Below are 13,985 nucleotides of genomic sequence, written 5' to 3'. Positions count from 1 at the left end.
ATGATATTGTGGCTTTTACAGAAGAACTCTATGTTGGAGATTGGTTGCAGATTGGCAGGTACCTTAGTACACTAAACAAAAGAGATGAATGGACAGATGAAGAGTTCAAGAAGATCAGAAGGAAAGCCTATGGTTATTTTCTCAAGGACGGATTTCTTTGGAAGCATCCGAAGAAAAGAGGCGGATTACCTTTGCGGGTTGTCTGCGATAGAGAGACACAGTTACAGGTGATGAGGGAGTTTCATGAGAGTCCTTGGGCTGGTCATAGAGGAGTATGGGCTACTTATGAGAAAATCAAGGAGAAATATTGGTGGAAAGGCATGTATAGAGATGTTTCTCACTTTGTTGAGACTTGCAGAGACTGCCAGATGTATTCAGTAGTGCGTCATAGAGATGAGCTTCATCCGACCTATCCGCTATGCATTCATTATAAGTGGGTAGTTGATTTGGTTACCATGCCTATGGGTCTATGGCAGATGAGGTACATTGTTTTGGCTAGAGAGGATCTTACCAATCATGTTGAGGGCAGATCTTTGAGAACGAAGACCACTAGTGCAGTGTGTAAGTTCTTATTGGAGGAAATTTTCTGCAGGTATGGTTGTGTGGGTAAGATCACTGCGGATCGTGGTGAATTGGATGCAGATGAAGCTAGGGAGTTTTTCTCTCAGCTAGGAATCAAGTTGGCTCTAACTACAGCATATAATCTAGAGGGAAATGGGAAGAGTGAAAGAGGGCATCCGCCGATAGTGAAAGCATTAGCCAAAGCATGCAGAGGACGGATTGGAGAATGGCCGAGACTTCTACCATTTGCTTTATGGACTCATAGTGTTACCACAGGATATATGCCTGCAAAGTGTTGATGTATGGTCAGAAACCTGTTATGCCGATTGAGACTTGTGCTTTGACTTGGTCAGTTTTACCTTGGCAGGAGGATTTGACGAGAGAAGAGCTCTTAGCTCTTCGGATTCGACAGTTGGAGAGGAGACCTAAGGATATTCAGCTAGCTATTGACAGGTTGAAGGTTGCTAGACTAAGAAATAAGGACAGGTTTGACAGCAGGCATCGCTTGCGGCCTAGAGCAATAGAAGAGGGAGATTGGGTATTGGTCTTTGATAACAGCCTTGAAAATCAGCATACTGCACTTCGGAAGATGGTGAAAAGATGGTTTGGGCCGTACATAGTCAGACATGTCTTTGATAATGCAACATATGAGCTGACAGAATTGGATGGGACAGTGCTTAGAGTGCCTATTGCTGGAAAAAGAATTAAGATTTTCAAGAAAAGAGATGATGATGAATATGCATTGGAAGAATTTTCAAGAGAAGAACAACGAGAAGAAATTCCAATGGAAGAAACAGATGATATGACACTGGAAATGCATAACGAAGAGATTGATCTATTTGTGGATCTTGATGATAATGATCATGGGTAGTTGGCCCATCCGGAGGATGCGCAGGATTAGAGGGGGTGGATGTCGTATTGCTGCGCATTCGAGGTGTGAAAACCACCCAAAAGTCGTGTGTGTGATTTGATATTTTGTACATATTTAGATGTTATGTTTGCTCTTTTATTCTATGTTGAAGACGAAGAAGAACAAGGAGTTTTGGGAGACTGGTAACTCGAGATGCAATCTCATGGCTACACTTATTTCAAGATATGTCGATTATGGGTTTCGTGAGGATGTTTCTAACATCTACAACTGGATGTTCTATGTGTGAAATGGCAGTAGTATGGGCACAGAACCAATTGATCATGATGAGTCTAGAGAGCTTATCAAAGCGTATCCTAGCAAGATGTGCAAATGTCTTCCAAATCTGAATGGAGAGAGTGTTGTGGAGTGTGATTAAGTTTCTTCCATGCTCACAGAAACATTTTGATCTTACGCTTGAGTAGTATATCTTGAAAGTTGGAGAGGGTAATGAAATGTAATGTGTTAGTGGGTTTATGGGTTTGGATGTTTCTTCAAGGCCTCTATGGATTCTTGGAGATGTTTTCATGGGCGCTTATCACACGGTTTTCGATTATGGAAAAACACGTGTAGGCTTTGCAAGGAAAGAGCTTTTTTTTGAATGGGACAAGGGGGGGAAAAAGCAGATTTGAAAGGGGAGAAAAGAAAGGGCCGCTTTTGGAGAGGAATCGGGAAGGAAGGTTAGGGAGACGCAGAAAACACGAAAGGAGGAGACTAATGAGGGGATTTCAAAAGCTAAAGAGGGAGGGAAAGGCAAAAAGGGAGAGCCCGAAAAGGAAACGATGACGGAAACAGAGGAGGGAGAGAGATGGTACTCTGCTGGAGGACAGGGGAGAACAGAGGAGCTTTGTTTTGGAATGGAGCTTGGGAAATTTTTTTTCAGGATTATTGATCTTGCATACGACATTTTGGAGGGAAATCAGAAGGCGGAAGGAGATGATTATGGCCGCATATTCTCAAGAACAGCACAACGAGAAGACTTATAAAAACGATGACGGATTGCATTGCCAGGGGAACGCCGGGGTCGAAAAGGCAGACATGCCTTTTGTCCGTATCGAAATAGGGACCGCCATGTGCTGAGGTTGGAAGCCTGATCGAGAGCTGCATCCCGTGGCAGTTCACGGACCACATATCTCACTGTGGATGATTGCACCAAACGCTTTAAGGCTCTCTCTGTGCCCTGCCTGTGGATTGAGCGTCCTTCTCACGCTTTTATGGCGCCCTAGCTTGTCAAAGGTCGAAAGGCTTGGATACCTTCTCAGCTATCGCAGCTACGGTGTCTTCGTGCTTGATGTACACTCTAACAAAAGGAGGGACAGGTTCCCCACCCCGCGCGCGCCCCAAAAGAAGCTCAGGTGTGGTTTACTGTTTGAACATCCGGCAGATTACGTCAGAGATCCTCCCTCCCTTCAGAAATACCTGGAAGAGTCCTGCTGCACTTGATAGAGAAGCACTTCACAACTTCCCAGGCACGGCCAGGTGTTGCATAGGTTGCCGAAGTAAGAAGGAATATCTTCAAGCTTCCTACGGGTTGAGGGAGCAGCCTGATAATGGTGTCGCAGTGATGATTATGATGCAGCATTATAGATCCACTGCTTAGAGTCAAACTAATAATAGATCCTGAGTGTGGATGCTAATCTCTAATATGCAGGATTGCAAGACTTGCTCTAAGCTTCCGTGTTTACGCCAATTCACATTCCAGCTTCATCCATTGTTGCTATACAGAACAGTGTGATAGTACTTTAATCATGGAATAAAAAGAATGGAAAATAGAAAAGGATGAATCAGGTTGTCATTCTCATCAAGGACCTGTATTATGCACCAATAATTGTGGGATTTTGTTTTAATGGAATGCTAGCACTATGAACCTTTGCTCACAGTGTTAATGAGCAGCTGAACTGAAGCGAGATAAGTCATTAGAAGCTACAACAGCCATTGCAGTGGCTCATTCAAGCAATTTACCCCACAGGTGTCAAGTAAGCTTCGAATAGAGACTGTTTCTCTTGGGCAGAAGTATTAACTCAATCTGAGAAGAAAGAGAACTTGGATAGAACCCAAACTCCTAGTCTGATGCCATCACAACCAAACAAGTGCCTGCATGCAAGAGCTTGCTGGAGACCAAAATAGCCTGAAATTATCAAGAACTTCTGAAGTTACGACATTGCTTTCGAAACCCTTCGACAACGGAATACATCTGATAGTCTCTGCAAGTCTCTACAAAGTGAGAAACATCTCTGTACATGCCTTTCCACCAATATTTTTCCTTGATTTTCTCATAAGTGGCCCACACTCCTCTATGACTAGCCCAAGGACTCTCATGAAACTCCCTCATCACTTGTAACTGGGTCTCTTTATCGCAGACAACCCGCAAGGGTAATCCACTTCTTTTCTTCGGGTGCTTCCTAAGAAATCCGTCCTTGAGGAAATAACCATAGGCTTTTCTTCTGATCTTCTTGAACTCTTCATCTATCCATTCATCTCTTTTGCTCAGTGTACTAAGGTACTTGCCAATCTGCAACCAATCTCCAACATAGAGTTCTTCTATGAAAGCCACAATATCATAGACATGGCAAACATGATCAATCATCCTCTTCTGCAAGCAGTGTCTCCTCATCATCATATCTGGCTCTAGATAGCATATCCGTCATTGGATTATCCTTCCCTGCTATGTGTTTAAATTCTAGATTTAATGACTTGATGTATGCAATCCATCTCAGCATAGCTATATTCGGAGTAGAGCAACTTGAACCTATCAATGGCAAGCAATCTGTCTCTACCACAATTGAGGCTCCAATAAAGTACTCCTTGTCACATTTGAGAGCCGTAACAATTCCCGGTAATTCCCTCTTAATTTGCAGATACCTCCTCTGTCTCTCATTTAGGACTTTCGCCCCAAATCAAATAGCATACCTGTTTCCATCTGCATCATCTTGACCCACAGCCCAACCTATGCCAATTGGACTAGTGTCAACTATCAATACAAAAGGCCTTCTGCAATTATAATCCTCTTTCCTGAGAGTAGGAGCAATTTGCAATAACTTCTTCAATTTCTGCATGGCTCTAGTGTGGCTCTCATCCCAATAAAATTTATGCCCCTTTCGAAGCAGCTGATATAAACAATCTGCTATGTGTGCAAAATGGGGTATCTAAATCATGTAAAACACACAGGCTTCAATAAATCTTCGTACCTCTGAAGTGGTAGAACAATACTCCGTAATCTTGCCTATAGCATCCACCTTCTCAGGTGAAGGTTTCCTGCCATAATACCCACACATATGTCCAACAATGACAACCTCATTTACTCCAAAAACAGATTTTTGCCCTCATAGTGTCAAGTTCACTTCTTCTAACTTGGCCAAAATCTTTTCACAAGCTACAATATGATCAGCCACAGAGTATCTGCATCCCTGCTCATTTAGACTCTCATTCTTCTCTTCTTCTGCACACCCCTTAATGGGCACATCATCCAAGAAAGGCATGGTAAGCTGAGGTATGTACTCACGAAGGACCTTATGCATGGCATTCATCATATGCGCAACAAAATTAGTGGCACCTTGAGGCAAGGTACACATCCGAACAAGCCCAATAGGAGTTCTCATAGTGGTTATGTCCCTGCTTTCTAAAGCCAGCTGAAACTGATCATATCCTGAATACAAGTCACCTAAAGAATAGATGGCACGTCCAGCAAATGCTTCTGCAAACTCATCCACAACTGGACCTATACCAGCATTCCTGATAGTAACTCTGTTTACTGGCTGCATGTCCTGTATAAATCGGAGAGTACCATTCTTCTTTGGAACCGTAAACCACCTATTTGAGTATGGTGCAAATGATGGCTCTAGGATTCCCATCCTGATTTTCTCATTCAACAAGTCAACTAGCTTTGGCAAGTGTGCCCTAGGCATTAGAATAGGTCAGAGGTTCCATAGAATATGAGGAATAGTAAAGATCACCATAGGAGCAACAATATCCGGATTCACACATCCAATCTCATGGGAGAAGAAAGCAAACCCCCATCCATGTCGCTCAAGCATATCCTGAAAGCACTGCTTCTCTGAGGGTAGCAAGAAATCACCATTTCCAATTTTTATTTCAGTAAGAGTCTCTGCTGAAAATTTATGGCCTATATGCTCTGGATTCCTCAAAATTGGCTGCTTGGCAGCCCTCTCTATTTGTTGATCACTGTCAGGTGGAAGCGGTCAAGCTACCGGCTTTACCTTCTTATCCACAGTCTTGTATTTCGTGTCAACCCTAGCTTCATTATGATCCGCTGCATTACTCAAATCTTGCTGTAAATCAACATTTCTGCACTCTCGTTGGCTGAATATCCTCAACCCTCTGCTCTATGGACTGCATAGGAACACCCCTAAACTCTGGATGCTGAAATATTTCAGTAGTAAACTCTATGGCTGAAAGTTTTCAGTCCTCTGTGTCTCTATAGGCTGATCATAATCAGCTGGAAACTCTGTTTGCTGAATTTCTTGAGCACTCAATACTTTTTGCAGAGTCACCTTAGCTTCTGACTCTATCTGTGATACAAAATCTGAAATTTCATGAAACATGTCCAGGGACTGCACTAATACATTACTGTGACAACTCTGCATATCAGTTTTCAGCATATTTTCCATCTCTGTCATTGTATCTGCACAAACCATACTATCATACATCCCATCTATATGTTCATCATCCTCTAAAATACCTGCATTTTTCAAATCTTTCTCCTTCCTCTGCATATGTACTGCCTGGCGGCTCTAGGCAACTTAGAAATCTTCTGATAACTCATCGAACTGTTTGCTAGAATTCCAACAAATTTGGAGGAGAAAACACTGCTGCTAGGAGGCGAGAACTCCAATCTCCTCTACTCTGTACCACCGTCGTCTCACGAGACAGCGTTACCTAATGAAAACCCGAATCCCTCATAGTGGGCAAAGGTGCATCTCGAAGAGTATCCCTGTTTCTAGCATGGTTTACACACATAGTCATAAACTCGACTTCTCTCATACCATCTTTACTACGAATCTGTGCATCAGCAGGGCCATTATCCATTACTTTCGTCTCCATGCACATCTCTGTGATGAATGGCTGTCCTAGGATTATGGGGTAAGAGTATGAATCCTGCACAAAGAAATGGAAATCCTCCTCTACATCTCCAATAGAAATCCTGACACTGGGACAGGCAGCATACAAATCACCTATAGTGTTATTGGCGGCTCTCATATGCCACCCATGCTCTGCATCCATAGGCCATCTATTACTTTCATAAACTCCACGAACTATGAGATTAATCTCTGAACCATGATCCACCAGAGCAACATAAGGCACCTATTTCTCTCCAATTTTTACCATTGTTTCTGTAGTTTCCCTAGCCCAATGACTCCACGAAAAGTGACTTCCCGGTACCAAGATAGGCTCATCAGTTTCAGCATAATGCATAGGCTGAACCCTCTTCTCTGCCTGCAGAAAAACAGAAGCATTCTCAACCATAACCTCATCCTCATCCTCATCCAACTCCCTAATCAAAACTCCGTGTGTATCAGTAGTAGGCAATGCATGTCTTTTTCTCTTCAGGACTTCTTGGAACTGATCTTGAAACTCTCTTTTCGAGATGCCTAAAATCTTAGAAATGGTAAAAGTCACCTGACCTTATCATTAAAGATTTTCTTCATGTCTGTAGATGTCTCAATATCGGACATCAATCTAAAACCTGGCTGCTTTCTCTCTCTAGGCTCTTGCCTCTTTTCTTTCTTCTGAGCATCTTCCATTTGTCATTCTAGCCATGGTCTCAAAGATGGCCCTGTAGTAGGTGGAGTAACAAACTCACCCCCTCTAGTCTTTTTATCTACATTTGAATTCTCTTCATCTCTCTTATGCTTCTCCTCAATAAGTACATCTGCTCCCTCAGACTTAGCCAAGTAGGCATAAATAGTGTACCTGTCAACAGGCGAATCCCAATCTGTATCAGATCTAATGCTAGAACCTACACTAGTCAAAACAGTCTGCTGAATTTTCCCCTTGTTTGTTGTCTCCATAGCATAGGTCCAAAATGCTGACTCACTCTCTAAACCTTTCTCAATTTGGACTCTATATGCAGAGGCATCTCCTCTAGTTGCCACATAAGAAGTAGGTGTAGCCATATCATCTACTAATTTCTTCATTCCGCCTTTCCCAAATTGGTAGCAAGCGGAGCTCCTGTTTTAGTCAACCAGATCTTGCCATCTTGTCCCCAAAATATCAAATTCTTCCTCCTTGCATCTTGAAAAGATTCGCAATCCCTGCAATGCTGATGGTCCGTACTATAACACCAAATACATCTTTGATCTCTCCTAGGTGCACTAGGAGCACTCCTAGGTGTAGTAGGAGCACTAGAAGAAATAGTAGGCGCGGTCGAAGAAAACTGCTCTTTCAATTTTCCCACCAATTCTACTTTAACTGACTCCAGTGCCAAATCCTTTATGCCTTTGATTATGTCATCAAGAGAGGAAGGAACTGACGGAGCGGATGATTTTGGAGGAGAAGGAGCCGGCATCGGTCTTGAAACAGGAGGATTAGAAACAGTAGGCACTGGCATAGGCCAAGTAACTGGCTAAGGAAGAGAAGAAATGACAGGGGTAGAAGTAGACATAGGAGCAGAAGATGGCGTCGGTGTCATAGATCCATTCTCTAAGCAGGTCTTCCATATCCGCATCTTGGTCAAAGTTGAGACCACATCCTGGGCATCTTGCTAATCTGTTTTAAGACCCATAGGCTTTGTGCGATCCTCAAGAAGCTCTCCTAATTCTTCCTGAAGAGTAGGATCTACAGCTTGCAAGAAAAGCTCAACTTTCTCAACATCCAATGCTCTTTGTTCAATGGCATCAAGATGACTATACCTCTCTTCAAATTCTCGTATCAATTTTGAAGTAGCTAGACCTTTGTTTGGCATGTAGACCCACTCTCGGAATGACCGTCGTGTAGCCATCCCAAAGTCCTCAAGAAAATACTCCTCTTTCAGGGCCTTCTTAAAATCTTGCCAATGCGAATTTTGAAGGAAAAGATGAGTCACTTTTACCCTCAAGGCGGGTGTGACAAGGCGAAGAAAATATTTACTCATAAGTCATGTTGGTACTCCAAAAAATCCCAACTTGATCTCATACGTCTTCAAATAAGCCGATACATTATGGCCATCAAATAGCTTCTTTTCATTTTCAACTGCTTCAATTGCCTTAGTCGTGCTGATTGCATTCTCTTGCTCTGAATATAGTTGCCTTTGCTGAGACAACTGTTGTTGATGCAACTGCTGCTGCTGCTGCATATACAATTGTGTCTACTGATTTTGAAGCTGCATATACATAGACATATTCTGCAAAATCTGCTTTAAATCATACGTAGAAGTACTTGAAGCAGAAGTCGATGATGAAGCTGAAATAGAGGACAAAGTAGGAATCGTAGAAGAGGCTGAAATTGATGCTGAAGTATCTCCCATCTTCACGTCAGGTTCACCAAAGATGTCGAAGGGTTTTCAAAAGCAAATTCATGTCCATAGAGGACCTTGACAAATTTCAAGATAGAAGATCAATCTAGCGATATCAAATTCAATTTGAAATCTTAATTTCAGATAATATGAGACATGCAGTCAGCTACACCTGATTTTTATCTTGCTTGTATATAGATTCGACCATGCCTACACCTCTAACATGTCACAAACAATGCATATATTACAAGAGCTTCTACACACTGTGGAGTGGGATGACCAAGGTGGAATCTCAATTCAAGAAGAGGTGTAGGTGATAGTCCTGTTTTTGAAAATACAGCTGATAGTCTTTTCTTCTTTCTTTGTCATGTGAGAACATCAACATTGGTCAGGTCCTCGGGTATGTTTTGAAGCCTGTCTAGTACAGCTGTTGCAAAACCAGAGGCATCAAAAGGACATAATCTAAAATTTATTGCACATCGAGGAAGCTTGTGATGATTTATGCCTTCACATTTTCCTGTTTCTGCATAAAGGTATGGAACTTTTGCACCACATATACTGCATACTTCTATTTGAGAATATGTTTCTAAATTTTTAGTAATCTTCTATGCTTTCCCTTTGCTTTTTCTCCCCAACAATATGAAGTCCAAGTTCAAGGAGAAACCGAATCAGCTCCACATTGTTGATCCCTCTGTCCTAAAAATCTCAGTAGTAGAGATGTATTCTCGAACAATTTTCCACAGTTGGTAATTTGTATCCATTAACAGGAATGGAAAGCCTATTTCTGTTAATTTTTCAGCTTCAGTACCTCTGGATAAAAAGACCAGCATCAATGATATTGCTTGTTGATAGCATTGCGAGGATCCAAGCAGATCTCAACAACACTATCACTCTCTTTCACGAGAGCTTTGAGGGTGCCGTTGCAAGTTGGCAAAGGCTAGAGAGGAGGGCATCGATGGGTATTGCCAGCCTGAGCCGATCCAATGTGAATCATCAGCACTAGATTGCCAAGAAGACGCCTTTTGTAGCACCGATGCTAAAAGCTTTTCTGCAGGGTTTTCTCTGCAGGTCATCGAACAATGAAGTGGGGTCCTCATGTAGAAGGCATTGCATGGAAGAGAAACCTTATACAACTGCAATTAATGGAAGAAAGAAGGCATGCTATTCTGAAAGGAGGAGGCAAACAAACGCATGGCAAGAAGGCAAGGAAGGTTTTTAAAAAACATTCTTCTACTGAAGGCAAGCAGTAGTCGAGGAAGAAGCCAAGGAAGCAGAAGTAGCAAATCCAAATTCCAAACTGGCAACGATTCCCCCCCCCCCACCCCCCGATGCCTACAAACCTGCGCCCCTTTTCCCTTCATTCGATCTCCTATTTTTCTTGCTTTTTCCTCTATTATTCGCAGATTCTGTAGCTTTTATGCATTCAGAAAGCCCCTTTTCACAAACCACATGCAACTTTTACATACGGAAAAGCGGCCTTCTCCCAATTGAGCGACTCCAGGGGCCATTCAGGACCGCACACATCCTCCCTCATCAGATTAGCTAGCAGCATCAACTTGGAGTTAATCTGAGTATTTTGAGGGTTAATTTTCTCTCTTACAATGAACACATGCACTGCCTTGTCAAGCTCAATCCAGGCCCTCCCAGGTTTCTTAGGTACACTACTATGATCATCCAGATTTTGCAGAGAGTCAAGGGCATCCTCCATGCTTCCACAACTCCCATATGCACGTATGAGAGTGTTTTCCAAGAGTAAGTTGTGATCATATCCTGCACATGTTATTTGAAAATGACACTCCATACATGTCTCCAACCTACTTGTTTCACAACAAGCCTGTAAGACATGGTTTGTTAAAATATCATCAAGAGGTACCTGTTCATCTTGCATTTTAGAAAAAAGCTGCAAAGCCTTGTCTCCCTCACTATGCTCAACATATGCTGAAAGCATCAATCGCCAGGACAGAGTATCACGCTCTACTAGCCCAATAAACATATTCTCTGCTTCTACGAGCCCTCCACACTTACTGTACACATGTATGAGAGCATTGCCAACAAAAGCATCTGAAGTGAAACCCTGCCTTTTGGCATCAACATGAAGCGATTTTCCTATTTCCAAACACACCGCCTTTGCTGAGCCTGTACAAGCGCTCCCTTTTTCAAGAAAGCCAGCACACATATGAAGAGATAGTATGAGAGCTTGAGGCTTCAGAATTACCTTTTCTTCTTGCATTTATCTATACAATCTCAAGGCATTCTCCAATCTGCCTTGCTCAACATATGCTGCAAGCAAGTTGTGCCATGTCATTGGATTCTGCTCTGGCAACCCATTGAACACATTCTGTGCTTCCTCCATATCTTCATACATACCATATATAGTTATAAGACCACTACATACAGAAATATATGCACTATAATCCATCCTAGAGGCATCAGCATGCAATGCCCTTCCAATCTCCAATACTTCCATGGCTTCCTGGTCAGGATATGGCTCACCTTTCTTCAAAAGGGTGTTGCATGCCTGAAGGCTAATGACAAATGTTGCCTTGCATGGAATACAACCTTCTTCTTGCATTTGTTTGTAGCACCATAAACTGCTTTCCACTTGACCCTGCTCAACATAGGCTGAAAGTATACCATCATGCCCACCATTGTTGAAGGAGAATCTATGAGGTGCAACCCCAGCTGAAAGGAAAGGCAACAAAAGACCCCTCTCTCTACTATACTGCCCACACAGAAAAAAATGCAAACACAACGACTAAGTATGTACAAAGTAACAAATGTCACACACACAACTTTTTGGTGGATTCCACACCTCGGATGCGCAACAGTATGACACCGGCCACGGTGTTATTGCTAATACAATTACAACGTTGGGTATGGATAGTTCATATCCGAATATCTAGGTACTAATTGCCATCTCCGCTATTCATTGAGGCATAGGCATGCGCATAAATTCATTTCAACAAGTAGCTTGACTTTATTTTTTGATAGTTAAGGAACTCATATGGGGTTCATAGGTTAATTCTTCCCGCAACCATAGATGGCCTCACATAAATTTATGCATATGGTGCATTGAGGTTCGCACAAACCCATGTACTCAAATACTTTACATCCCAGTGCTATGTGACAAAGTCATACATGGCATAAAGAACATAAAGGTTACCTAAGGGTTATGTACATAGACAGTGCATGCATGGTAAAGATTATATGACACATGCACAGATGGTACACCAATTGACCTTGCATTAAAGTCTTGCTAATATCACGAGTTACTAGCTCATTGGGTTCTTGAAGTTATGCGTAGCTTGTGCAAACAACAATCATTAGGATTATAGCTATTACACCTTGAGATCCATTGAGAGCGGAGTTTTGATGCCGAGAAGTGCTTAAAAATAGCCAAAAATTACGAATATCAAGGAAAAAATACTCAACATCGAAGGCGGCGGCTCCAACTGGGACGATTTTAAGCGTCAAGTGCTTTAAAGGCGCCTGAGCGACACTTGTTGATTTTTGATAATTTTTCAGACTGCCATGGGGGTTGTCAGGAGTTTCCGGCCAATGCGGGATGTCAAGACGAACACACAGAGATTTACAGCACTCGATTTGGACACCAGACGAGGAAAAGGCCAACAAATGGGCAAGATTTGAAAAGGTGGACCAAAGTTTTGGCCAAATGGTCATGACCTTTGGGGGAGGGGGGGGACATAGCATTTTAATGTAGCATGAAATCGTGGGATTTTGAAGATGAAGAAAACGTGGGAGAAGAGGGCGCCATCAGATGCCGAAATTTGCGCTTGATGGAGGGAGGAGGCATCATGTTGGCTGTGAACAACCTACCCATTTGGCAATGGCCCTTGCCTACCCTCTGTATGCTGACTCTATCGACGCCCTTCGCTCGTTAAATGGTGGCCTGGATGAAGATCTCTATTTCTATTCTTTCTCTCTTCGCCCTCTCTCTCCCTAAGGGGTTGTTCTTGTGTGGAAGAAGACAATGAAGAATGATGGAGGAAAGCTTGTCCGGATGAGACCGGATTGCTTCTGGATGGATGAAGACTTGAAGAGTGCTGTTCTTGAATATGTTGAGCATTAAATGCATGCTGGAAATTAGTCCCGTAATCAAGACCAAGAAACCGAGACCTAAAAATAAGCGGTAATGCTATTTTTATGAAGAAAAATGATCTTTTTATGCTATTTGCTTTATTAAACTTTATTCATATGGGATGAAAGTTCATTAATATTTTTTGCCATGAGTTTCAATTGTTTGCGACCTGAAAAGCAGAAAATATAAGGCTACATGGCTAGAATTAGTGTTAAAATACATGAAAAACACGCGTTTTAAGGGTAAAATTGGATTTTTTGCTATATAAATGAGAAATATGATATGTCACACCAACTAAATCTGAGTTTTTTCTGTCAATGAACCTAAGGGCCACAACCTAGAATCAACCTTCATTTTTAGTCATTTTTTATTAAAGAAAATAAGAAAAAATGCCCAAAAATGGGTTTAAAATTAGGGAAAAATAGAAAACAGGCTGAGAAAAATTAGAAAAATTTATATCTATGTTTGTGAAATGTATAACGATGGCAAAGCATGAGGTTCGCCTTGGTTTGTCCCTATTTCTATGTTTTGTGCTTATTTATCGTTCTTTTAAAAGGGAAAAATGCATAGAAACCCTATCTAACTGATCAAAGATGCAAAATGCTAAGAGTTGGATGAAAAGGGGCTGAAACATTGAAAGATAAAAAAAAGATTTGATTTATGCATTGCACTTAGCAAATAGGAAACGATTTAAATAAAGAGAATGGTAGCATGAGCATATGGCTCGGTGCCTCCTTTCAACGCAGCACGCGCTAGTAAAATTCATGAAAAGAATGCTTTATGCACCATGCACGATGCTGATTTTTCTTTTGTCTGAGCACATAGACATACACGATTTTCATTAAGCATAATAATTAAAAGGTATCAGAAAAACCTTGTGGATGCACGGCACTTGTTTTCCTTAGGTTGTGACCAACGATGAGCGTGAGAGGATGTCCTAAGCTGTAGGTTAGTCGTTGGGTCCTAAG

At 42.0% G+C, this 13,985-nt stretch overlaps 1 protein-coding gene across 1 annotated transcript; it reads right to left on the bottom strand.

Annotated features, from left to right (window-relative positions):
- Positions 1-9,805: 9,805 nt before the first annotated feature.
- Positions 9,806-11,385, bottom strand: LOC148034785 (pentatricopeptide repeat-containing protein At1g11290, chloroplastic-like). The gene is made up of 4 exons (XM_087680715.1): positions 11,184-11,385; positions 10,737-11,069; positions 10,385-10,688; positions 9,806-9,980 (listed from the first exon to the last, which is right to left on the bottom strand). Exons 1-4 carry the CDS (start codon positions 11,383-11,385, stop codon positions 9,806-9,808), a joined length of 1,014 nt encoding a protein of 337 aa, XP_087536841.1.
- Positions 11,386-13,985: the final 2,600 nt, after the last annotated feature.

This window comes from Lygodium microphyllum, chromosome 6 (genome assembly GCF_053477565.2).
Source record: "Lygodium microphyllum isolate KBCC chromosome 6, Lygodium_microphyllum_v1.1.10, whole genome shotgun sequence".
NCBI lineage: Eukaryota > Viridiplantae > Streptophyta > Polypodiopsida > Schizaeales > Lygodiaceae > Lygodium > Lygodium microphyllum.
This window is presented reverse-complemented; position numbering and strand designations above follow the sequence as displayed.